This window comes from Elephas maximus, chromosome 9 (genome assembly GCF_024166365.1).
Source record: "Elephas maximus indicus isolate mEleMax1 chromosome 9, mEleMax1 primary haplotype, whole genome shotgun sequence".
In the NCBI taxonomy this organism is placed as follows: Eukaryota; Metazoa; Chordata; class Mammalia; order Proboscidea; family Elephantidae; genus Elephas; species Elephas maximus.
The window spans coordinates 70793922-70818671 of record NC_064827.1 but is presented as its reverse complement, the minus strand read 5'-3'; the positions used below and the strand labels follow the sequence as shown (position 1 = coordinate 70818671).

Genomic DNA, 24750 nt, shown 5'->3' with positions numbered 1-24750 from the left:
CCATAGAGTTTCCAAGGAGCACCTGGTAGATTTGAACTGCTGACCTTTTGGTTAGCAGCCATAGCACTTAACCACTACACCACCAGGGTTTCCACGTCAGACTTACATGGGCTCGAATCTCAGTTCCTCCATTACTTGTTGGATCATACACTTAACCCTGTTATAGCCACTGCCTTCTCTTTTGCTCTCCTCAGACTATTTCTTGAGCAGTTATACCTTGTCTCCTTCATGAAATGCCAGCAAGGGGCCTACCCCCCAGGGACGAGTTCTCATACATCTCTTTCTCTTGTATGCCCATTTTGGGGTTGGGAGCTCCGCTACATCACACTGAATCATGGATTACTCAATGCCAGAAAATATGCCTTATAAATATTGGTTCCTCAGGATTTTGTGTGGAGGTAACTTTAAAGGTGTGTTTAATCTTCTCTGGAAGTATTTGTTATAAAATGGTGTAGATTAACAAAATACCAGTGCCCTTGCTTTTGGCTAAAATTCTATCTATTCTATTGTTTATAACCACATTTCTGTTATAATCATATCGATCAAAACTTTGATTGGATATAATATGTGGGCTTAATCAATAAAAATGAGAAGCCAAAATAACTCTCAAATAAAAAGCGTTCAGTCAGTCAAACATTTAGATAAGATCCATTATGGAGAAAGATTGCGAAGCACTCATTTGGTCCAACCTTTGTACTTTGACCAGGGAGTAAATCTGAAGCCTAGATTAACGAAGCGGCTTCTCCAAGGTCATCTAGTGAGGGAGCAACAAAGTTTAGACTAAATTCCTAGAATCAAATAATTTTGGTATCAGAAGGAACCTTAGAGATCATCAGTGTTTGCCCAGGGCTGACCCCTCCTTTTCTTGATTCTATCTGCTCCATCACAATTACCGATGATATGTCTGTCCCCGAAACCACGCCTGCAGCTCTGGACTGGGAGCTTCTTGAGGCCAGAATGGCGTGTCTTTCTTTTTTTTTCTTTCTTAATTTATTTTATTTGTTGTTGTTGTTGAGAATATACACAACAGAGCATACACCAATTCAACAATTTCTGCAAGTACAGTTCAGTGACATTGATTACATTCTTCAAGTTGTACAATCATTCTCGCCCTGCTTTTTTTCCCAGTTGTTCCTCCTACATTAACATAAACTCCCTGCCCCCTAAGTTTCCTATCTATTTTTTCGAGTCGCTATTGTCAATTTGATCCCATATAGATAGTTCTTAAAAAAGTACAATGCTTAAGGTAGACATTCTTTACTAGTTAAGCTAAACTATTGTTTGGTTGAAATAAGGCTTCAGGAGATATTTTTCGTTTGTTTAACGATTATCTCAGGACAATAGTTTTATGGGTTCATCCAGCCTCAGTGGCTCCAGTCTAGATTCCATGAGAATTTGACAGGGTCTGTGACTTATTTGGAAACCCCAGTGGCATAGTGGTTAAGTGCTACAGCTGCTAACCAAGAGGTCGGCAGTTCAAATCCACCAAGCGCTCCTTAGAAACTCTATGGGGCAGTTCTATTCTGTCCTATAGAGTTGCTATGAGTCGGAATCAACTCGACGGCAGTGGGTTTGGGTGTCTTATTTGTCTTTATGGCTCACCTCCCTGCCCCCCATTCTTAGCACAGTGCCTGTTCACAAAAGCCACAGGTAAAAAAGGTGGCTTGGTAGCTAACCAAGGCCACATACACAGTCTGGCCTTGTCAACTAGGTGTTTTTGTCATTGTTGTTGTCGTTTTATGGTGTTAACAACCACGCTTTCCACTAAATTTGAAAACTCCCAGCACTTCCATGTTTGTGCTGACCCCCAAATTCAGGCCATGAAACACAGGCCCACCTAGCGGGTCACCTGCTTTCAAGGGTGAAAGCACCTTTTCATGGTAATTACTTCCAAAAAAGGTATTACAATAATAATTATTCATATTCATGAAAAGCATTTTCTGCTTTGCCCAGTGCTTTCATTATGCAAGTATTTCCTAAACAAAGTTAGGTCTTATCAAAATAAGATAGTTGACTGTACATTTAAAATAGGTGAATTTATCGTATGTAAATTATACCTCAACGGAGCTGATGTAAAAAATAATGAAAATCACAAATGGATTTCATTTTCTTTCTGTGCTGTCCTAGATTTTCCAAAGCATCCTTCATTGAAAGAAAAAAATAGGACAGTGCAGCAGGAGGAAAGGAGACCTTTCCTTAGGATTCTGGGGCCTCCGGTGCATTCCCTCAACAGCCAGGTACTGAGACCCAGCTAAGGGGAAAGAGATGCGTCCTGACTCCTCATTACTTGTGACCTTGGGGAAATTCCCCTCTTCAACCCTCCATTTTCTGCACTGTAAAATGGGCATGATGCCAGCCCTGTCCATCTCGTCAAGCTGTGGCAAGTCTCAAAAGAGGAGGGCAATTGATAACAGGTACGAGAGGACACTGTGAGTCATAACCCCACGCACATGTGACAGGGGTGTGCTGCTGTGAAAACCTCTGCTGCAATCCTACCGGTCTTGGTTATGCATTGCTGCCGTAACAAAAAAAAAAAATACTAGAAGTGGGTGGCTTTAACAAACACAAATGTATTTTCTCACAGTTCTAGAGTCTAAAAGTCCAAATCAGAGTCTTGGCCGTATCATTTCTTTTTTGGGACGACTTTCTCCTGGTTTCTGGTAACCAGCAGCAATCTTTGGCTTTCCTGGGCTTATAACTTCAATTGTATCTGGGTCTATTCTGCATTTTTTAACACCACTCAGAAGCGATTTGGATCCACCCTACCCCGGTATGACCTCATTAACAAAACAAAAGAAAGACGCTATTTCCAAACAGGGTCATATTCACAGGTACAAAGGTCAGGATGTCAACATAACTTTTGAGAAGGCACAATTCAATCCATAATACCATTGCAACTAGTCTTCTTGCCCCTCTCACTCTTTAAAATTACCAAATATTTCAAACATGCAGAATGTAGAGAAAATATTTTAGACTTGGGAAAAATTTCAGACTTGGGAAAGAGAAGAATCAGGGAGAACAACTATGAACCAGCCAATTAGCTTTGTCAAATCTTAACATTTTGCCATATTTGCTTCAAATCTTTTTATTTTTTTACAGAAATAAAACATTATAGATATAATTAATTTATATCTATATTGTTATGTTGCCAAACTCTTCTCCAAAGTAGTACCAACTTACATCCTGATTAATGGCATATGAGAGAGTCCCAGCCATGCCACATCCTCACCCTCCCTGATATTGCCAGTCTGTGGATGTGAAATGAGGTATCACAGTTGCTTTCATTTGCATCTCTCGTATAACCAGTGAAGTTGAACATCTCATATTTTTGGTCACTTAGGTTTTCTCTTCTGTGAATTGACTGTTGATATAACCTTTTTTTTTTTTTTTAATAGGGCCACTTGTCTTTTTCTTGTTCCGATAGTTTCAATGCCCCCTGCTACTTCTGCCAAATCCATCTTCCCAAAGCAAATTTGGATCATGGCACTCCTCTGCTCTAGACTTCCCACGACTCTCTCTAGAACAAGCCATGCACAATTTGTAACCACGCTCCATGCCCTGGTTTGCCTGTGGGCTTCAAGCTCAGCCCATTAAACTCAGCTCTCACTTGTCTTCCAACCTTACCTTCTACTGCTTCCCACCACACATCTGAACTCCAGCCCACGAAACACAATTTGCTTGGCCCCAGCAATGCACATACCATTCCCTCCACCTGAAATGTGTGCCTCCCTATTTTCACATCCTTCTCAAATGCTACCTTTTCCATGAAACTTATGCTCTCCCTTCAGGTTGAAGTTAAGAGTTCCCTCCTTTGAACTATCTACTGGTGACACTATACCTTTCTTGTGGCATGAATAATTTCCTGTTTCTGTAATGTTTTAACAGCTCTCATTTTGCATACCACTTTTTAGTTTACAAAGTACCTGCACCTTCATTATCCTATTTTAACCTTTATCTATGCAACAGCCCTGTGAGGCTGTATTATTTCCTTCCCTTGAATGGGTGGGGAAACCAGGCCTAAGAGGAATGAGCTCACCCAAGACTCACACTGGCTCAGAGGCAGAGTTGGATTTGAAGCCAGGACTCCCCTAGTCCAAAATCCATTCCAAATCCAATTCCTCCTATTCTTACATGTGTGTTGTCACTGCTTGTGCCAACACCTGAATCCCTCATGAGAATTTGGACCCCTTGTCTCCTACTTACCTGTATGACCTACAGCTCCCAGTTTTAGGCTTGCCACATAAGGGTGTACTCCATGAATACATAATTTATTAACAAAGTCAGAAGGAAATGATGGCAAGAAATAATAATAATCACTTGCTATGTACCCATTATGCACAAAGGGTTTGCCTATATTAACTCTAACCCTCCCAATAACCCTATTTCAGATAAGGAAATTGAGACTGACGCTCAGGGTCCCAAGCAGAAATCACTGGAGCTGGTATTCGAACCTGGCCTGAGACTCAGAGGTAAGCCCGTCCCTCTGTAATCTCTGCCTAATGTATCCTAAAAGCAAATCCAGCTCAGAAGCCAATGCGAATGCTCTCCTCCTGTCACCAGTCTTGCCAAAGTAGGGACACATGTTCTCCTGGCAGAATGTGGACAAGCAGCACATTCTTTCAGGTCCCTTTGGGACTTGGGGGTTTGCTCTCTGAACTGGGAGAGCCTGCCTGGCATTCCCGCTCCCCAGCTTTCTTTTGGGCCCTAGGCAGAGAGAAAGCAGGTGCTCAGGACTGTACAGTTCTGCTTTAGCTGGAGGACCCAGAATGCCAGTAAGGGACGAGGGAGCAGCAAGGTCAAGGGGTAGAAGGCTGTGAAGGAGGTGAGAGGGCTCCTGAACCTCACAGCTGGGAAACTAAGGAAGGGGACTGAGGGGGCTGCAGGTTGGAGAGACTACATCTCAAGGCCAGGACAGAGAGGATCAAGGGTAGGTAACTTGACAGTGAACACGGAAGGCTCTGGGGGAGGATGCTGCCCACTGGCCACACCCATGGAAAAGCAAGCACTCCCCTAGTCTCATGGGAGTGTCTGGAGAGTGTGATGATAGCAGGTGAAGTGGGGGCTGGGAGCTGAGGATGGGGGAGGATGGGTAGAGGTGAGAGAGGTCGTTGGCAAGTTTTTTCCACTCCTTACCCTCCCCCACCCCATGAAGAGTAAGTCTTGATGGGGACCTGTGTACCTTTTATCCCAGGGACCTTATCTGAATGGAGGCAGGCCCATAGCCTGAATCTGCTTGCTATTCCTATGACTGTGTATGTTGTGTCTTTTGTAGGCCACTTACTTTTAAGTTGTGTTTGTGTATGAGGTGTGTATCTGCAGTTGTATCTCTGTGTCGTTTCTGTGCATTGTGTCCGTGCACTGTTGGTTGTTGGTGTGCTCTGCTTCTCTTGTGTCTGTGCTGTCACTGTGTTGTGGCTCTATGCCTGCTATGTCTGTCTAATTTAGGTGCTGCGCACACTGTACGTCTCTGTGTGTACCTATGTCTATGGCTTATATGTATAACAATTGTCCCTTTATTGTGTTTGTGTCGTGCATGTGGTGTGTTGTGAGCCTGTGTTTGTGCTTGTGTTGTATCTGTGTGGAGTGTCTATGCTACAAGTGCAGGGTGTGTTAATCCTTTTGGGTTGTCCTGGGTCCATGACTGTGCTGAGTCGTGTGTGTCCGCGCCAAGTGCCTGCACCTCCTTGCTGAGGGTCTTTGCCAGCTCTGTGTCTGGACCCTGCACGCAGAGTTGTCTGTGTGTCTCCTCGACAAGTGTATAAGCCGCCTCTGTGCGTGGGGTCGTGTGTCTGTGTGTGTTTGCACTGTGCCTCCGTGGTGTAACCGTATCGTGGCGCTGGCTGCCAGTCTGTGTGTGTCCGCGCCGCGTGTCTGTGCTCGGCGCGCGGTGGCCGCCAAGGATGCGCGCCCTCGGCGGGCGGGGACCCGGGCGCGGCGCGGGGGCGGGCGCGGGCGGTGCTGCGGGGCCCGGGGGCCGCGGGCTCCAATGGCGAGGCCGGCGCTGCCCCGGCTAATTACATAAGCGGGACGTCAATAATTCGCGGGAAAACGCGAAAAAGATGGCGCCCCGCGCCCAGGGGGCCCCTTCCTGAGTGCCCCGGCCCCTCCCTCCTTCTCCTCCCCCTGTCCTCCCCGCGGCGCCCCCGCGGCGCCCCGCCCCCGCCGAGACCCCGACCCCGGCCCCGGCCCCACGGGCGGACACTCGGCCAAGCAGCCGCGGGGCCGAGTACAGCCGTCTCCGCCGCCGATGGTCCTGGTGGCCAGACTCCAAGTGGGACCGGCGGACACGCAACCTCGCGGTAAGTTCCGCGCTGCGGGCGGCTGGGCCGGGCTGGGGGGACTCCCCGCCACCCTCTTCTTTCTCTCCGCATATCCCTGTGTATTGGAAATCTCCTTGAGCTTTGGCGGGTCCAAGTGCCTCCCGGGGGTTGGAGTCCTGCCGAGCCGTGCGCCTGGGGGATGGGAGGTGAACGGTGCCCGCGGGGCGGCGGGAGCCCCGGGACCCCGAGCCTACGGGGGCACAGTGACAGGTCGCTGGTCCCTTGCCCCAAATCTTTACTTTTACTGTTTTGGGGGGCAGGCTGGGGCAATTAAGATTTTGCTCACGTCCGAAGTCGGGCTGCGGCCGGATTGGGGTGGGGGAGGCTTGGTGTCGGAGAGACCGAGGAGAGGAGCACTTGAATCCGAAGGGGGCACTTCTACAACCTTTCTTTTTTCTTTTTTTTCCTTCCGAACACCCTTTTTAAAAAGCCAACGGCCGCCCCTAGAGAGGCCCCGGCGTATGAATCATCCTCGCTTCCTGCCCCCGCCCGGCCCCGCGCTCCAGTGCCGCGGATTTGAACTGGACGCGGACGGGAACCCGCAAAACAGGCATTTCTTTGCAGATGGGTTTGAATCAGCCAATCACAGCCCGCGGGGGCCCGCTTCGGGAGGATGGAGGCGGGGTGGGGGCCGCCACCCGGGGGCCCCCGCCTGGCCACGGGGGGCGCGGCGGCCGGGCCGGCTCCCAGCGGCACCGCCGGGGAGGAAGTGTCAGTTTGTGAACCTGCCGCTGCCCTGGGCCCGGCGGGCGGGGACCTCGCAGCGCCAGAGGAGCCAGGTGGCAGGGGAGGGCAGGGGTTCAGACTGCATCCCTTACCGACTGCCTGTGTGCTGTGCCCTCAGAAAAAGAAAAATGGGGGTTGGGGAGCAGATGTGACTGTGCCGCTGTCTGGGGACCCAAGCCCCTAACAGTACCCCGCTTGCCCCAGGGCCCCTCAGCCACCATCACACTCTCACATGCACACACTCACATGCACACACTCACATTCATCGTACACACACGTATTAGTTTCATATACTCACTGGCTCATCATAGGCGTTCTCACACGAGTACACACACACTCAAACGGAAACACACAAGACTTTCCCAGTCGACGTATAATCATAACACCAGGTGCCCAGCACCATGGCAGAGAGGGGGAGGGCTTCAGTGCAGGAAACAGAGCAAGGCTGTGTTTGGCCGAAGTGGAGTGTGTGTGGAGGGGCGTGGAGCCAGGTGAGCCCAGAGAGCCTGGGCTGTTAGGGAGGGCTTTGAACATCAGATAAAGGCATTTGGACCTTGCTCAGAAGGCATAGGGGGAGGGGGCACAGAAGGTTTTTCCAGAAGGGAGCTTTAAGACAGTGGAAATTGGTGGGCTTTTGGAAGAGGCTGGTGGGGAGGTAGGAAAGCAGGGAGTGGCGTGTTATACACTAGGCCCCGAGATGCTTGGTACTATCCCCCTCCCCAGGCGCCTAGCATAGGTGAGCACAAGGCTCAGCAAAGTTATTGGATGAATGGGGTGGCCCCAGCCAAAGGTGAGGTCTGGACTTAGACCAGCTCAGTGGGATGGAAAAGAGGGAACTGATGTCAGAAGTCATGGTGCAAAGGTGAAATTGGTTGCTCTCACAACTCATTGGTTAGAGAAGTCTGAGATGCCTCAAGGTTCTGGGGACCATGGTAGTACCATTAGCAGGAAGAGAGAAAGCAGTGCGGGAAAACAGCACATTTTGTAGGATGGTAAGAGAAGAGACGGGCGTGGAGAGGGTGCCGTGGGGATGACTTAACTGCTTGGAGCATATTTGCATTTGGGTAAAAGCATAGGGGCTTTAAATGTCCTAGAATTGGTTTCCATTAAATCATCCCATAATTGAGAACAGAAAGAGGAATTACAAAAGACACAGATGGCCAAGTCTATACTAGTTCACAAGCCATGCAGGAGTTTCCCTTTCTAGGTGAGTTTTCCGTGTTCAGAATCAGGGTAGGATGAAAGGCATAAAATCTTCCCAGCTAGAAGCCAACCATCCAGAGAACGGGGCAGGAAGTGTGTTTGCTTAAAGGATAAATCCTCAGACTCCTCAACCAGGGACTGTAGCTCAGGCCCCCTGGACAGGGAGCCTTTGCTCTGTGTTGGTTGAGAAATTTGTTACCTTTTAGGAGGCAGCATGTATGGGTACAAGGAACCCTAGTGGCCCAGTGGTTAAAGCACTTGGCTGCTAACCAAAAGGTTGGTGGTTCGAACCCACCAGCTGCTCCTTGGAAACCCTATGGGGCAGTTCTACTCTGTCCTATAGGGTCACTATAAGTAAGAATCGACTCAATGGCAACAGGTATTGTATGGGTGGGAAGAGAGCAACACTTACTTAGAGTCAGCTCACCTGATTATGAACTATGGCTCTGCTTTTGACCACTAGCCACTTCCCCTTGCAAACGTGTTACCCCAACTGTAAAATGGGGATGATGAAGTCTACTTTGCAGTATTGTCGTGAGGATTCAGTGAGATAATAAATGTGTCTGGCACATAGCACAAGTTGCATACATGTTAGCTTCCCTTCCTTGCTTGCCCTGATGGGCCTTCTGGAACAGGATACAAAGAGTCAAAATCCTGTTCTCTTTCTCTCCCAGTGTCAGTGGAAGCCAATGGAGAATCGAGCTCTGGACGCAGGAACTCGGGACTCCTATGGTGCCACCAGCCACCTCCCCAACAAGGGGGCCCTGGCAAAGATCAGGAACAACTTCAAAGACCTGATGTCCAAACTGACGGAGGGCCAGTATGTGCTGTGCCGATGGACAGATGGACTATATTACCTTGGGAAGATCAAGAGGGTAAACCTTTCCTCCCTGGCCCTTGTTCCCAGGCTGAGCATCTTTCTTCTCATCCCCTGACCCAGCCCCTCAGACCAGTGATTGGGGAAACGCCCTTCTCCTCTGTCATACCCAGAAGCTGAAGAGTGGAAAGAGCCAGGCCTGGTTTTAGGGGCACCATCTTTTTTTTTTTTTTTTTTTATCTTTAGTGCCACATTAGCGAATCAGTTCTTTAAAAAAGTACTCTGAGAGCCTAAATACTTAATCAGGTTGGAGAGCAGTGCTGATGACCATCTGGCCTGTTCTGTCCTTAGCATTCCTACCAAGTTGTCCCTGATTGTACATTTCCAGAGACTGGGAGCACACTCCATGTAGGCACTGCCACCTTCCTCCTTCTAGCCTAGCTCTACTTTCTGGAATACAAGGACTGGGTCTAAGCCTTCTGCCCTCTGGGGAAGTCCTTGTTCCAGTTTGGCTTTTCCCTAGCTGCTTTCTCACGCTGATCTTCCCTCTTTGTACCCCAGGTCAGCAGTTCTAAGCAAAGCTGCCTTGTGACTTTCGAAGATAATTCCAAATACTGGGTCCTTTGGAAGGACATACAGCATGGTGAGTGTTCCTAAGATTCTGGGTATCCATGCCCTCCTTGGGTCCTCTCTCCTCCCCACCTCCATTTTTTTCCCTTCTCTTTTCATTTTGTACTCTTGGCACCTGGCCTTTTCTGTGGACCCTCAAGCCCACCTGAGATGATGATCATATTATCAGTTGTGCATTTATGTAGAAAGGCACTTACTGCATCTGTCATCCCCTTGAGTGCTCATAACCTCATGCAGGAGGCAGGGCAGATGGGGTAAGTGGCTTGGGGAGATGCTGAGAGAGCTGGGACTGGGTCTCAGGCCTGTGTTCATTTCCTTGCTGCACTTGATCTCCTACTGCACAAAGCTCTGGGTCAGTCAGAGGCCAGGAATGGGGAGGGGCCCAGGCAGTCAGAATTGTCACCTGTAGACATGAGCCCAGTGTCCTCTAGCAACATGTGAAGAAGACTGCTGGAGGCAGTCGATGGGGCAGGGGTTTGGGGATGGGGGAGAGACCAAGAAAGACCAAGAAAGTAGAGATGGAACAGGCAGCGTGAAGATGAACATGCCTGGGGTAAAGCTGAACCAGATTTCCGGGTTAAAAGGAAGTTGGGTTGAGATCTGCAGCTTTGATGCCAGGATTTTTGACAGTCTTCATTCAGTTATATACAGACCATTCCTCACCCCAAAACCCATTGCTGTTGAGTTGATTCCGACTCATAGTGACCCTGTGAGTTGAACTCAGAGTAGAACTGCCCCATAGGGTTTCCAAGGAGCAGCTAGTAGATTCACACTGCAGACCTTTAGGTTAGCAGCTGAGCTCTCAATCACTGCGCCACCAGGGCTCCTATTTCTTCAACAAATTAACCTGTGTTCAGAGCCCTGTGGGGAATACAGAATGGAATCAGATACCATCTTGCCCTCAGGGAACTAACATTCTCTTACAAAGATGGTGGATTGGAGGCATTCTTGCCACCATTCTCCCTTTCCATGCACATGACAGACATCACTAATCAGTCACAACACTCATATTTTCAACACAGCTTTAAGCAGCCACTATCAATCAATCAAGAGCTCAGCTGCTAAACTGAAAGTTGGCAGTTCGAACCCACCCAGCAGCTCTGCAAGAGAGAGACCTGGCAATCTGCTCCTATAAAGATTATAGCAGTTCTACTCTGTCACATGGGGTTGATAGGAGTCAAAATCGACTCCACAGCACCTAACAACAACAACAACCAATCAGAGTTGGCATGAGAGAAGAAACCTGTTCACCATTTACATGGTAGTATGGAGGGAAGGGAAACCCTGGTGGTGTAGTGGTTAAGTGCTACAGCTGCTAACCAAAAGGGTCGGCAGTTCAAATCCGCGAGGCGCTCCTTGGAAACTCTATGGGGCAGTTCTACTCTGTCCTATAGGGTCGCTATGAGTAGGAATTGACTTGATGGCACTGGGTTTTGGTTTTATGTAGGGAAGAGGCAGGTTTTAGGGTCAGCTAGACCTTGGACCAAATTCTGGCTCTGCCACTTACTACCTGCATGTCTTTGGCCAACTGACAACCTGTCTGAGTCTCAGTTTCTTCATCTGAAAAAAGGGGGTAATGAAATACTGGCCTCACAGTGGCTGTGAGGATTAAATGAGATAATCCATATAAACCACTTAGCCCAGTGCAGTTATTACCACTAGTAGTGATGGTGTTCCCAAAAGGTGGAAGTTGCAGTAAGGTACTTTGTAAACAATTTGTTGTCCTAAGGGGTGGATTCCATTAAGCCTGCCAAGTGAAGGCTGCTGAACCCAGCCAGTGAGTAGAGCTTCCAAATAGCCCCTTTCTCCAGAAAGGCTGTGGCCAGTGCAGGATTCTTCCCCAAGCCTCTCTCACCCCAAATTTATTATATAAAGATCCAAAGCAATAAGGGTGTATCAGCTCTCCTGAGTTACTCTCTTACTGAAAGCATAAGGAACCAGCTGAAAAACAAAGTTTGCCATAGCAGAACCTGTACAGAAGGTCCACTGTGTGTCAGGCACCGTGGAAGTGCTATGGTGCTCACCTGGAGAACGGCTCATCTGCTCATCCAGATGACTGCTCATTATGGGCAGGACGGTGGCCTCTCTGGCATCTCTAGAGATGAGGGTGTGAGGCTGGGCTCTCCGTAGTAACTGATCCATCACTTCATTAAGCCAATGAGGACATATTGAACCCTCTGTGGGCACCGCCTTCCTGGGGGCATATTCAGGAATAAGATACGGTCCCTGCCTAGCCATTTAGTCAACAAACATATTTTGAGCGCTTGTATGTGCCACAGACTATATTAGGCCCTGGGGACACAGAAATGAAGAAATACCATTTCTGCCCTTAAAAAAACTTAGTCTGCTAGGGGAAATTAGGCAGGAACACATGTCAAATTTTACCCAATTTATCCATGCAAAGTTTCACACACAAAAACATATTCTTCCACAAAAAAAATAGCAAAAAAAAAAAAAAAAGATGGAGAGAGAAACTGAGGCTCAGAGGGGTTACATCACTTTTAACCTGTGGGTTAAATGCGATTTATAAAAAATTCAATCACCATGTGTGGATTTTATGTTGCTCTTGAGTCCAAAGAACAAACCATTAAAATTATTACGACATTTAAGAGATAATTGGAAATGTGGACACAAACTGAATTTTTTGATGATATTAAGAAATCATTGTTAATGAAATTTCAAATTCTCATGGAATCTAGACTTTCTGGAGCCATTGAGTCTGGCTGAACCCCCAAAACTATTGCCCTGAGATAATCTTTAAACCTTAAGCCAAAAAATACCCCTGAAGTGTTCTTCAAACCAAAAAATAGCTTAATTAGTAGGTAATGTCTGCCATAAGCACTGTGCTCTTTTAAAGAACTATTTATATGGGATCAAATTGACAACAGCAACTGGAAAGGTTAGATAGGAAGCTTAGGGGGCAATGAATTTATGTTAATGGGGGAGGAACAATTCAGAAAAGGAGAGAGAATGTTTACATAACTTGAATGTAATCAATGTCACTGACTTATACATGTAGAATTTATTGAATTGGTGTATGTTTTGCTGTCTATATTTCCAATGACCAAAAAAGAAGAAAATTATTAAAAAATTAATAGTAAAAAAATTATTGTTGAACTTCTTAGGTGTGAAAAAAGTGCTGTAATTATGTTTTTAAAAAAGAGACTCCTGATCTTGCAGAGATACGTACTGAAAAATTTATCAGTTTTCCATTTTCTATGGAAAAATGGTGTCTAGGGCTTGATTCAAAATAATATAGGAGTGGGAGAGTGGGTGGGAATATAGTTGGAACAAGATTGGCCATGAGTTCATAATTGTTGATGAGATCATGGAGCATCATAACATTCTGTCTACTATTATATAAGCTTTAACTTTCATATAATAAATGTAAAAAACAGTACACATTAAAAAAAATAATAACAAAAAAAGTTAAGTTAGGCAGGAGAGACAGCATGTCTTTTTGAACAAAGGATTTGATGTCAAACAGCCATGGGTTTGAATCCCACCTCACCTACTGTCTTAGTCATCTAGTGCTGCCATAACAAAGAGAAATTTATTTTTTCATAATCTAGTGGGTTACAAGTCCAAATTCAGGGTGTCATCTCCAGGGGAAGGCCTTCTCTCTCTGTTGGCTCTGGAGGAAGGTCCTTCCCTGTCCTCAGTCTTCCCCTGGTCGGGGAGTTTCTCAGGTGCAGGAACCCCATGTCCAAAGGACGCACTCTGTTCCCGGTGCTGCATTCTTGGTGGTATGAGGTCCCCAACGCTCTGCTTGCTTCCCTTTCCTTTTATCTCTTGAGAGATAAAAGGTGGGACAGGCCACAGCCCAGGGAAACTCCCTTTACCTTGGATCAGGGAGGTGACCTGAGTGAGGGTGGTGGTACAATCCCACCCTAATCCTTTTAACATAAAATTACAATCACAAAATGGAGGACAACCACTCAGTACTAGGAAGCACAGCCTAACCAAGTTAATGCACACATTTTTGGGGGGACATAATTCAATCCATGACACCTACTTACTAGCTGGAAGGGACTTAACCTCTCTGAGCCTCAATTTCCCAGTCATTATAATGGGGTAGGAAACCCTGGTGGCATAGTGGTTAAGTGCTACGGCTGCTAACCAAGAGGTCGGCAGTTCACATCTGCCAGGCGCTCCTTGGAAACTATCGGGTAGTTCTGCTTTGTCCCATAGGGTCGCTGTGAGTCGGAATCGACTCAACGGCAGTAGGTTTGGGTTTTTTTGGTATAATGGGGTAATGATAATGGACAAACCTGTGTGGTTGGAGAGATTTGACGAGGCGGCAGGTAGGGCCCAGTGCTAGGCCGGCACATGGCAGAGACGATCAGCACCTGGAATGTGAAATTAAAATTCTTAATACCTGTGAGCCAGACCTGACCGTAGAGGGCCTCTCTCTTTCAGCTGGTGTTCCAGGCGAGGAGCCCAAGTGCAACATCTGCCTGGGGAAGACATCGGGGCCATTGAATGAGATCCTCATTTGTGGCAAATGTGGCCTGGGTGAGTGGGATGAGCAGGGCACTGAGAAGGCCTTGACCTGTGGGCCTGCGCTGGTCCCTCATGGGTACTGCTCCAGGCTGCTGCGGCTTCAGTTGGTTTCGAATTTCTGTTGAAGCTCCAGGGTGACAGGGATCCAATCTCTGGGAGTAAGGGCCCAGGGAAGTGACCCTTGATAAGGAGAGTGGGGGCCTCTGGAAAGTAAGAAGGGTTTTTTTTTTTTTTTTAATTCCCTGCAAGGATGCCAGCTTGGCCACCTTGGTGGGCATCGCCAGCCATTTCCTCAGCGGCTGGAAGGCACAGAGTTTCTAGCATTTGTAGCTCTCCCAGCCCTGGCGCCTTTGGGCTGAATGACCTTGGGCCACTGCTTCCTTGTGGACACTCACCACCACCCCCACTCTTGCCCTAGGTTACCACCAGCAGTGCCATATCCCTGTAGCAGGCAGTGCCGACCAGCCCCTGCTCACACCCTGGTTCTGCAGACGCTGTATCTTCGCACTGGCTGTGCGGGTGAGCACTCCATCTGTCCCAGTCCCTGCTCTCCCCTCTCCGCCAAGCAGGAAGCCCAGAGACTCCCTGGGCTAAGCCTGACTCTCCATCACAGAGGCTGAGCTCCAAGCAGAAGGGTCACACCTGGGCTTTGGAGGCCTCTGTCATGTACCAGCTGTATGTGCCAGGTTACTTAGCCTCCTGAGTCTCCCTGAGCCTCAGTTTCCTCAATCGTAAAATGGATATGGGTGTGGTGTCAGGAGTAGGAGGCCTCCAGTAAATGGTAACCAGTTACCTTTCTGTTGATTCCAACTCGTGGTGACCCCACGTGTGTCAGAGTAGAACTGCGCTTCTTAGGGTATCCAGTGGCTGCTTTTTTGGAGGTCAATCACCAGGCCTAGAATCCAAGGCACTTCTGATTAACACCAAGGTCCAGCCTTTTAGTTAACAGCTAAGGGCGTTAACCATGTGCACCACCCAGAGACTTCTCCAGTAAATGGTGCTGTATTATTAAAAGAGAAAATCCATGTAAGTGCCCACATCCACTACATAATGAAAGTGATCGTTGCCTTTTTTGTGCTTATTACTCTTAATACCATTATTAATGGAGATCCTTTTGGGATAAGATGATGGGTTTGGGATCGTGGAGCAAAAGCTCCTTGCATTTCTCAGCTATATGGGAATATCAGTGGGGCCCTCCAAACCCTGCTCAGCACGTGCTGACACCTGTGGCCCAACGAGAACCCCACAGGTGACTCGAGCCCTCATCTCCCCCAGAAAGGCGGCGCGCTGAAGAAGGGCGCCATCGCCAGGACGCTGCAGGCCGTGAAGATGGTGCTGTCTTACCAGCCGGAGGAGCTCGAGTGGGACTCTCCGCACCGCACTAACCAACAGCAATGCTACTGCTACTGCGGCGGGCCTGGAGAGTAAGGAGAGGGCCAGGGCGCAGCGGCGGGCCCCCTGGGAGGCGGGGCAGAGCCCCAGGGAGCGTCAGCCTGCGGGGGCGGGGAGGGGGCTATTCGCAGAGAGCCAGTCTGCGGGGCGGGGCTCAAGGGGCGGGTCCGAGCCAGGACGCCAAGGACAGGGGCGCGGCAGCGGGGGTGGGACCAGAGAGGGAAGGACCTCGAGGCTGGGCCCAAGTGGGCCGAGCTCCCGCCGGTCAGCGCTGGGGGGTAGGGGGCAGAGATGTTTACTTGGGGCCCCGGTGAGAAAGGAGCAAGTACTGAAGTATGCTTAAGGGCCTGGGTCTGAGTGTCCCATTCCTTCCAAGATGTCCAATCCTGGCCCTGACCCATGCCAGCTGTCCAACCGTGAACTAGTTAATTTCCCTGAGTGTCAGTTCTCATACTTTCCTGGTCATATGGTGGTTTTGAGCATGAAATTAGATAATTCGTGTAAAGTCTCACAGTGCCTGCCACATGGTAAGCACTTAATAGGTGTGAGCTCTTGCTGGTGGTGGTAGTGGTGACACTAATGTATGAAGATAAACATTTGCACTGTCAGAGCCAGTGAAACAGGCTATCTGGTGAGATACTAAGATCCTTTTCCCTGGAGATGTGCAAGCAGGAGCCTGGGGGTCATCCCTTGGGGATGATGTGAAGGGGATTCTGGCTCTGGCTAGGGGGAAAGAGTCTTTGATCTCATGGAGATAGATAAGCCATAGGCAATTAAGCCTGCTCCCTTGGGCTGGCTGACCTCTGCACCAGCCATTGTGGGAGGAACCACAGAGGTAAGAGATGGGATCTCTGCTCTCAGGACCCCCAGGCATCAGAACCCTCAGTCCTGAATCTCAGCCCCAAGCCATGTTGATGAGAACTAGGAGTCTGGAGGCTGTGTTACAGCCCAGCTCTAGCTGGGCAAACCAAGTCTCTCAAAGAGTAATTACTCAGGCCGAGGAGCCTGTGGGGGAGGGGCCGGGAGGCCTAGGGAATAACAGATGGGAAAATGTGGAAACCTTTAGAGCAATAAGGCAGTGGTTCTCAAAGCTTAAAGGGCAGATTAAAGATGGTTGTTAAAATGCATCTCTCAGGGGCTCATCCAAAAAGAGCAGGTGTAGGTTGGGTCATGGAGTCTGCATTTTAACCTAGCCCCCCCCCAGCCCAGGTGATTCCGATGCAGGTGTCAAGCGGAGCACACCTGTCAAGGTGTGAACAAAGTATTGATTATTAAGGAATTGCCTTTTCTTCTTTATGAATATTCAATAAGTTGTTGTTGAATGGCCACTATAGGGTAGGCATAGTACCAGGTAAGAAAAACCAGACATGGTTCCTACCCCCGTGGAGTTTACAGGAGCCATTATTCTCCCTTAAATCTCCTGAGCAAACCTTTCCCTGTCAGTCGTGTTTGAGAAGTAATGCAGTTCAGAGATGGGGGCTCCAATGTGGCATGGTGAGGAAGAGCATGGGCTTTGAAGTTAGGGAGCCCAGGATTTTAATCATCAACCACTCCTTATTTTCTGAGTGACTTTGTAGCATGTCATTTAAATGCTGACTCATCTGTAAAATGGGGGCAGTGGCTCATCTTTTGGAGCCCTGGTGGCACAGCGGTTAAGAGCTCAGCTACTTACCCAAAGGTCGGCAGTTGGAATCCACCAGCTGTTCCCCGGAAATCCTATGGGGCAGTTCTGCTCTGTCCTATAGGGTCACTATGAGTTTGGGTTTGGCCCGTCTTTTACCAAATACTGAGATCAAATAAGCTAGCACATTCCCTGTTCCCAGTACCTCCCCTGGCATAGCCTGAGTGCCCGGTAAATGTGAGTTCTTTTCCTTTTCCCTCAGTGGAGGACAGGTTTATGTTGGGAGAGGTCACTGAGGCTCAGGCCAGACTGGGAGTGCTTGGGCAGGCTCACGTGGGCCCCTGTCTCTCTAGATGGTATCTGCGGATGCTGCAGTGTTACCGGTGCAGACAGTGGTTCCATGAGGCCTGCACCCAGTGCCTTAATGAGCCCATGATGTTTGGAGACCGGTAGGTACTGGCACTAATCTGGGTGAACTCAGTCTTGGAGGGAGGTTCTAGTGGGGGGTGGCAGCTTATTCACATTGCTTGCCAGATGGGTGTCTGTGTTACTGTGCACATGCCTGGGCTGGGTGAGGAAGCAGTAGAGGAACAAGCTAGACCACATCCCCACTTGCCATTGACTTGTGGGGGACCTTTGACAAATCCCTGCCCTCCCTAAGCCCCAGTCTCTCCAAGTGTCTTTTTGCGGGGGGCGGGGGGGGAGCGGTGACACAGGCCCTGCCCCATCCCTGCCCAGGGTTGTAGGAACCAGTGGGGCTAAGCCAATCTGACATTATGTGTGACATTTGGTATGCGTGACATTTGGTTGGTGTCCCGTTTTGTGATTGTATGGGTGTGTGTGTCTGAAAGGGGAAGAGGGTGACCTGTAGGCCAGCCTGGCTCATCTCACTTTCTCTGAACTCAGCCACACTCCAGGCGATGATTTTTCAGGAGGGGGTTGGAGACAGGGGAGTATTCCTTCATCCCTGCCTTGCTCCATCCTTGCCCTGCTCCCTGTCCCCCTGCAGGGCCACCAGCCCCAGGGGTGAGAATGCTGACTATGGAAGACAGGTGGGGGATGAGGGGTGAGAGGGCTGTCAGAGCCCGTCCCACCACAGGCCCCCACTCCACACACCCACAGGTTCTACCTGTTCTTCTGCTCCGTGTGCAACCAAGGCCCAGAGTACATCGAGAGGCTGCCCCTGAGATGGTGAGAGGGTGGGGCTTGGCCAAGGCCCACCCCTGCCCCCCTCCCAGTTCCTCCCTTCCCTCTGGGAATAATTCCATTCCAGCCATCTGGTCCCAGCCTTGCCCTGCTCTTCAGCTGGGACCCAGGAGGCTCCAGCCCTGGCTGTTAGGCTGCCGCCTCACCCCACTCATCACCTTGCCCTCTTGCCCAGGGTGGACGTGGTTCACCTGGCCCTCTACAACCTGGGGGTGCAGAGCAAGAAAAAGTACTTTGACTTTGAGGAGATTCTGGCCTTTGTCAACCACCACTGGGAGCTTCTGCAGCTTGGCAAGGTATGCGGGGGCTGTGGGGCATTGGAGTGGCGCAGGTGAGATGACTGAAGTCCATAGGGGCAGAGTGTTGCCCAAGGTCACACAGTGCATGACTAGGATCTAGGTCTCTGGGGACAGAGACCCCGAACCAGGTAGCCCTTCTCTTTGAGCTGCTGCATCTTTGAGTCCGGGCCTATGAACCTGTGCCCTGCAAGGGGCTTCTTGAACCCAGGTTTTGGCAGTGGACAGGGTAGGCCTTGGACCGAGTCTGGCTGGAACAGGGCTCTGCTGAGATGTTTGTGTGACCTACTCCTGATTACCTGGCTAGGATGGAAACTGAGGTGGGCCCACCCCCTACTGGTCCTACTCTGAATAGCAGATGTGGGTCACCAGGGGCCTGGATGCTGCGGATCCATAGAGTGAAGTAATAATCCATAGAGTGAAGTAATAAACCAGACGCTTTGAGGGTCAGAGATGGAAAGTTACTTGCCTGTCATCAGGCACAGCTTCGGAGCTCAGCAGGAGCTGGAGGCAGGGCCTCCCCAGCTGCTTCCAAGGTGGGGCTGTGTCCCCTCTTCCTAATGACACCCTTAGAATCCTCTCCACCACATCCAGAGTGGGCATCCTCTCTACTTATTTGAATGAGACAGTACTAAACAAAAAAGTAACCCTTATACTTTGCAAAGGGTTTTCGTATAATAATGACTGCGATTTACAGCATTGAATTTATAAGAAAAAAAATTCACAAGAGATAGACTTAGTACTTTTTTAATAACATTTTTTATAATTTATAAAAAATGATTCATGTTTCTGGTAGAAAAATTTTAAAGCACCAAAAAGCATAAGGGAGTATTCCAAAAGAAAAAAATCATTCCTATTCCACCACGTAGGAACAACTACCGTTAATGTATAGATACATTTCCTTCCAGCCTCTCTTCTGTGCATATTTTTCCTTTTTATATGGTCTAGATTATACTGTATGTATAATTTTAAATCATCTTTGCTTTCAGTTTGCATTATAAATACTTTTTGATATTATTAGAGTCTTCATAAACATTTTGTTTTATGGCCGCATTGCTTCCCACCAGTTTGTTTCCTTACTGGTGGGCTTCCCCACCAGTTTTGTTCTCATTTGTCCACCATTAGAAACAATGCTGTCGTGAACATCTTTGTATGTAAAGCTTTGTTCACGTTTTGTATTATATCTGTATGGTAGATTCCATGGAGTAGTGGTACTGGCTCGAAGGTATGGATATTTTTAAAGTTCCTGATATATTCAGGACAGGAGTTATTCTTCCCATTTGCAGATGGAGAAACAAGTTCAGGGAGGTGAAAAGACTTGTCCAAGGTCATAGTATAGGTCAGCAGTCCTCACCTGCAGGACTCAGAAGCATCAGGAATTGAAGGGAGGGAGGGGACGGGGCTGGGGCCGCTTCAGACACCACGTGCCTGGGTCTGACTCTGTCCTGCTGGCCTGCTCCCTCTTAGCTGACCAGCACCCCTGTGACGGATCGAGGACCTCATCTCCTCAACGCTCTGAACAGTTACAAAAGCCGGTGCGTGCAGGGAAGGGAGGGAGCGCCACGGGCCCCCCAGTAGGTGGAATTTCAGTCTAAAGGTTCTTCTTATCTCAAAGCCTTTGCTCAAGCTGTGCTCCCTCCCTGGAGTTCCCCCCTCTTTCTCTTTGTTTATATAAATCCTTTCCATTGGAGACCCTGGTGGCTTATGGCTAAGTGCTATGGCTGCAAACCAAAAGGTTGGCAGTTCGAATCCACCAGGCGCTCCTTGGAAACTATGGGGCAGTTCTGTCCTATAGGGTCGCTATGAGTCGGAATGGACTTGATGGCAATGGGTTTGGGTTTTTTTTTTTGTTTCCCATCCTTCAAAATCCAGGGAGCATTCCACCTCCTTTACAAAGCTTCCCTTGACCTTCTCAGCAGCCTGGCACATTGTGATACTGGGTTCAGTTCCATAAGAGGCTGTACCCCCGATCTCTGGGGATCTCTCCTTCTCTAGCCATCTTGGTTCTGGGCTGGGCACTGAGGAATTGATTCATCATCCCTAGGTGGGCTGTAGCCTCCTCACTCATCTCCTGGCCTGTCTCTTCTGAGTTCTTCTCAGAAGACTCAGCTGACCACCTCTATTGCTAGCACCACAGGGAACTGCCACCCTCCTGAGCCTGGCATTTGAGGCCCTTTATGATTAGATCCTGCCCACCTCTTCTGCCATTGCCCCATTGCTTTGTTTGTCCTGGGTGCCACCCATACTGAATTCCTTGCTTTCCCGTCTTAGTGCTTTTGATCATGCTGTTGTCTCTGCCTAGGATGCTCTTCAGTTCCTTTTATTCATTCATTGCATCAACAAATATTTATGGAATTGCTGTTCTATATCAGGCTCTGTGCTAGGTACTGAGGACACAGTGGGGAATAAGACAAGGTCCTGGCTTCTGTGAAATCTTTTTAGACATCTCTATGTGTAATTAACCATTCTGCCTTCTACTTTCCCATGGTTTGGGGCCCAGACACAGCCTTACTCTTGAGTACATCAGGCCAACTAGCTTCCCAGTGGATTGTGAGTCCCCTGAGGGTAGGACTGTGTCTGGGTCACCTCACCAGCCCTACTTGGTAGCTCAGCCAGTATTGAAAGGCTGAATAAAGTGCCTGAAGTGCTTTCAGTCTGCTTGGGGAGACCAGAGACCAGATTGGTGTAGAATCCAGTGTCTCGACCTTAGGAGTTCCACTGTGAGCTGGAGGAGGCCTTCCAGTAGGAGGTGGGAGAGGAGCAACAAGAACCACACACCTGCTGGAGGAAGGACAGGCAGGAGCTGCCGGCCACATTCTCAGCCACCATCTGAAACTCCTGATCCCGTTGGCTTTGAGGAATGAGAGTCTCTGGAGGCCACTTTGGATTTTAGCTCTGGGTCCAGGAAGCCAGAGAGGGTGGTTTAATGCTTGACCCCGCTCACCAGGAAGATAGACCAAGACTCCAGAGCTTTCTCCTTCCCCTGCCCACCCCCCAGGTTCCTCTGCGGCAAGGAGATCAAGAAGAAGAAGTGCATCTTCCGTCTGCGCATCCGTGTTCCTCCCAACCCACCAGGGAAATTGCTGCCTGACAAGGGGCTGGTGCCCAGTGAGAATGGCGCCTCCTCTGAGCTGAGAAAGAGAGGAAAGAGCAAGTCAGGGTCAGTGCTCCAGGGAACCCAGGAGCAAGGGCCTTAGCTGAACTCAGTTTCTCTGCTCCTAGCTCCCAGCCCTAGTGGATGGGCTGTGTGGTAGGCCCAGAGTATGGTGGCGTCTAAGTAAGCAAGGAGGGTCTATGCCCAGCTAGTCCCAGCTGGAGGTATCCTGAGAGGGCCAGGTAGTGACTTGTTCCCAGACTCCTCCTACCACAGTCCCTTTGTCTCCCTCAGAAGGAAAGCCAGATTGTGGGGTCCAGCCTTGCTAGGCTAGAGGGATCAGAGATAAGGGAAAATCAGAGTGTGTAAGGGGTCCCTAGCTTTTCTGGCTGAGCTGAGCCCCCTCATCGTGGGTGTGGGGGGCAGGGCATCTGGACATATGTGCCTGGGGGGCACCTTCTTCGCCTTTCTGACCACCATGCCTTCCTCCACACCTTCCCACACCTGCTGCCCCAGAGGACCCCCCGCCCCAGTCTCCTTGTGAAGGAGCTAGTGTTGTCAGAGCCCAACCCCACCCCCATGGCTGCGACCCCAGCCCTGCCGCTCCCTAGGCTCCTCCATCCCCCCACCAGCAGGCTGTGACTGGGCCACCTTCTCCCTTTTCTGTCTCCACAGTTTGTTGCCTCATGAATTCCAGCAGCAGAAAAGGCGAGTTTATAGAAGAAAAAGATCAAAGTTTTTGCTGGAAGATGCTATTCCCAGTGTTAGTTTCTTGTTTTCTTACTCTCCACCTTCACCCAGCAGGATCAGCACTTATTAGGGATTCCTGTGCCTAGAACTAAGTCCTCCAGCCCCAGGGGATTCATCCACGTCCCTTAAAGGAGAAACCAGCTCCTAGTACAGCAAAATAAGGGAAAGCCAGGCACTCCTGTACCTTCCCAAGTTCTCCCAAGAACCCAAAGGGGTGGGCAAGGGCAGGTACTATCTTTGATCCTACTGTCCAGGTGTGGAAACTAAGGGCCAGGGAGAGGCAGTGACTTCCTGAGGTCACACATCAAAGCAGTAGTAGCCTAGCCCAGCCTAGAACCCAGAGCCCCAGAACACTCTTCATTAACTTCCATCTTTGTTGAACCCATCCCCCCAGGCAATAAAAACAATGCCTCACATCTCCCTAGCACTTTACCACCATTTAACTTTACTGTGTTTCCTGCCACCTCTAACAGTAAAGCAGGATAGGGGTTATTGTCCCATTTTGTGGTTGAGGAAACAAGTCTAGAAAGGTAAAGGTCATACAGTTAACTAGAGACAGCCAGGACTAACCAGGATGACTTGACTCCCTGGTCAAGACTTGGAATAAGGAGGAAGTGAAAAGCCTCCTTGTCCTGTGGAGAGTCCAGCCCTCGGAAGCCCTGGCTGGACCAGCAGGCAGGCTGTGTGGCCTTCAGCTGGGGAGAAGGCGAGCTTGTGGAAGGTGGGTTTAATGCTCTCTGCCTGATCCTCCCCCTCTCCTCCCTCTGTCCACAGAGCGACTTCACCTCTGCCTGGAGCACCAACCACCACCTGGCCAGCATATTTGACTTCACACTGGACGAAATTCAGAGTTTAAAAAGGTAACAGTGAGGGACCCTGAGGAGAGGTGTCTTCTGGAGACTGAGATGGGACCAAGTGGGGAGGCCACCTCCATTCCCCAAGAGTGAAGGAAGATTCTGGGAATCCCCAATGAAAATGGTCCTTATTGCATGGGGCTGCCTTGAAGGGTCCTACGTGACAGCTTTCAGCATCAATGCCCTCTGGCTAAAGTGTCCCCAGGGCTCCTGTGGGACAGCTCCCCAGTACGGTGGCCCTCTGTTCCTCTTTGATTCCTTTTTCCTGCCTCTCCCTTTTGCTGAAATTGCTGTGGTTACCCCCACAGTCCATGCAATTTTGATGTCTCTCCATTTTTGCTCTTGCTCTTTCCTCTGCCTGGAACACCTTTGCCCTGCCTCTCCATCTGAAAACTCAAGACCCTGCTTCCTCCAGGAAGCCTTCGATAACTCTCCTCAGACTATTATAGGATGCATTCTTGTGTATTCCCCAACACCCTGTGCTTACCACATTTTACCGTGATAATGTAATGACATCATCTCCCCTGTGCACTGTGAACACCCAAGGGGAAGGGCTGGATCTGCCATGTTATTCCCCAAATTAAATGTCATCCTGTGCTTTCCCGTAAGCATGGAGCAAAGAGCAAGGGCTATGGAGTCAGACCTGGGCTCCAGCCCTGCTTACCAGGTACCAGCTGTGTGACCGTGAAGCCCTCTGAACCTCTTCTGTTTTCACATGGTTATGAGGCTCAAGATACTGCAAATGAAAGCATTTTTGATCTGTAAAGTGTTGCACAAGAGCCTGGGATTATGCTTATTAAAATCTTTAATGTCACCAATGTTCAGGGAAGGCTTTCTTGAATCCTTGGACTTTGAAGGCTGGATGCATAGAAAATGGACAGGCAGGGAAGAGGCAACTGCAGGTGTGATGGTGGGAAGGATTTCAGTAGTAGGGAGATAGGCCTCCCCTGGGATGAAGGACACATGTCAGAGGGGTGGACAGATGGCTGGAGAAGTCCCAAAGGGCCCTGAGAATCAAGTGGTAGGACGTTGCTGGGCCTGGTGAACGTCAAGCTCACCCTCGACTTCCTTCTCAGCGCCAGCTCAGGCCAGACCTTCTCAGATGTGGACTCCACGGATGCTGCCAGCACCTCTGGCTCTGCCTCCACCAGCCTCTCCTATGACTCTAGGTGAGCTTCCGGGGAGCCTGTCCTTATTGTGCAAGTTCAATCATTTCCCCCCCCCACCCCAGCCCCTGCCCCTCCAACTTCTGCAACAGTGTGGTTCATTTGTACATCTGAGTTTTGGGCTGGAGGTCCTGGCCTTCTGGGACCCTGGCTCTGATTGTGTGAGCCTGGC

General features: G+C 49.4%; 1 protein-coding gene across 3 annotated transcripts in view; it reads left to right on the top strand.

Moving 5' to 3' along the window:
• The first annotated feature begins 5983 nt into the window (after positions 1-5983).
• Positions 5984-24750, top strand: part of PHF19 (PHD finger protein 19) — a 22534-nt gene continuing 3767 nt past the window's right edge. Inside the window, exons 1-14 of one of the 3 annotated variants that reach the window (XM_049895439.1) lie at positions 5985-6299; positions 8924-9124; positions 9628-9709; positions 14116-14211; positions 14618-14718; positions 15475-15623; positions 17566-17661; positions 18335-18403; positions 18594-18714; positions 20182-20249; positions 21713-21874; positions 22484-22571; positions 23333-23418; positions 24489-24581. In XM_049895439.1, coding sequence (XP_049751396.1) covers positions 8939-9124; positions 9628-9709; positions 14116-14211; positions 14618-14718; positions 15475-15623; positions 17566-17661; positions 18335-18403; positions 18594-18714; positions 20182-20249; positions 21713-21874; positions 22484-22571; positions 23333-23418; positions 24489-24581 — 1397 coding nt within the window. In that variant the 5' untranslated portion in view covers positions 5985-6299; positions 8924-8938. Of the gene's footprint in view, positions 6300-8923; positions 9125-9627; positions 9710-14115; positions 14212-14617; positions 14719-15474; positions 15624-17565; positions 17662-18334; positions 18404-18593; positions 18715-20181; positions 20250-21712; positions 21875-22483; positions 22572-23332; positions 23419-24488; positions 24582-24750 lie in introns of those variants that run through there. The other 2 variants (XM_049895440.1, XM_049895441.1) reach the window with 2 other exon arrangements.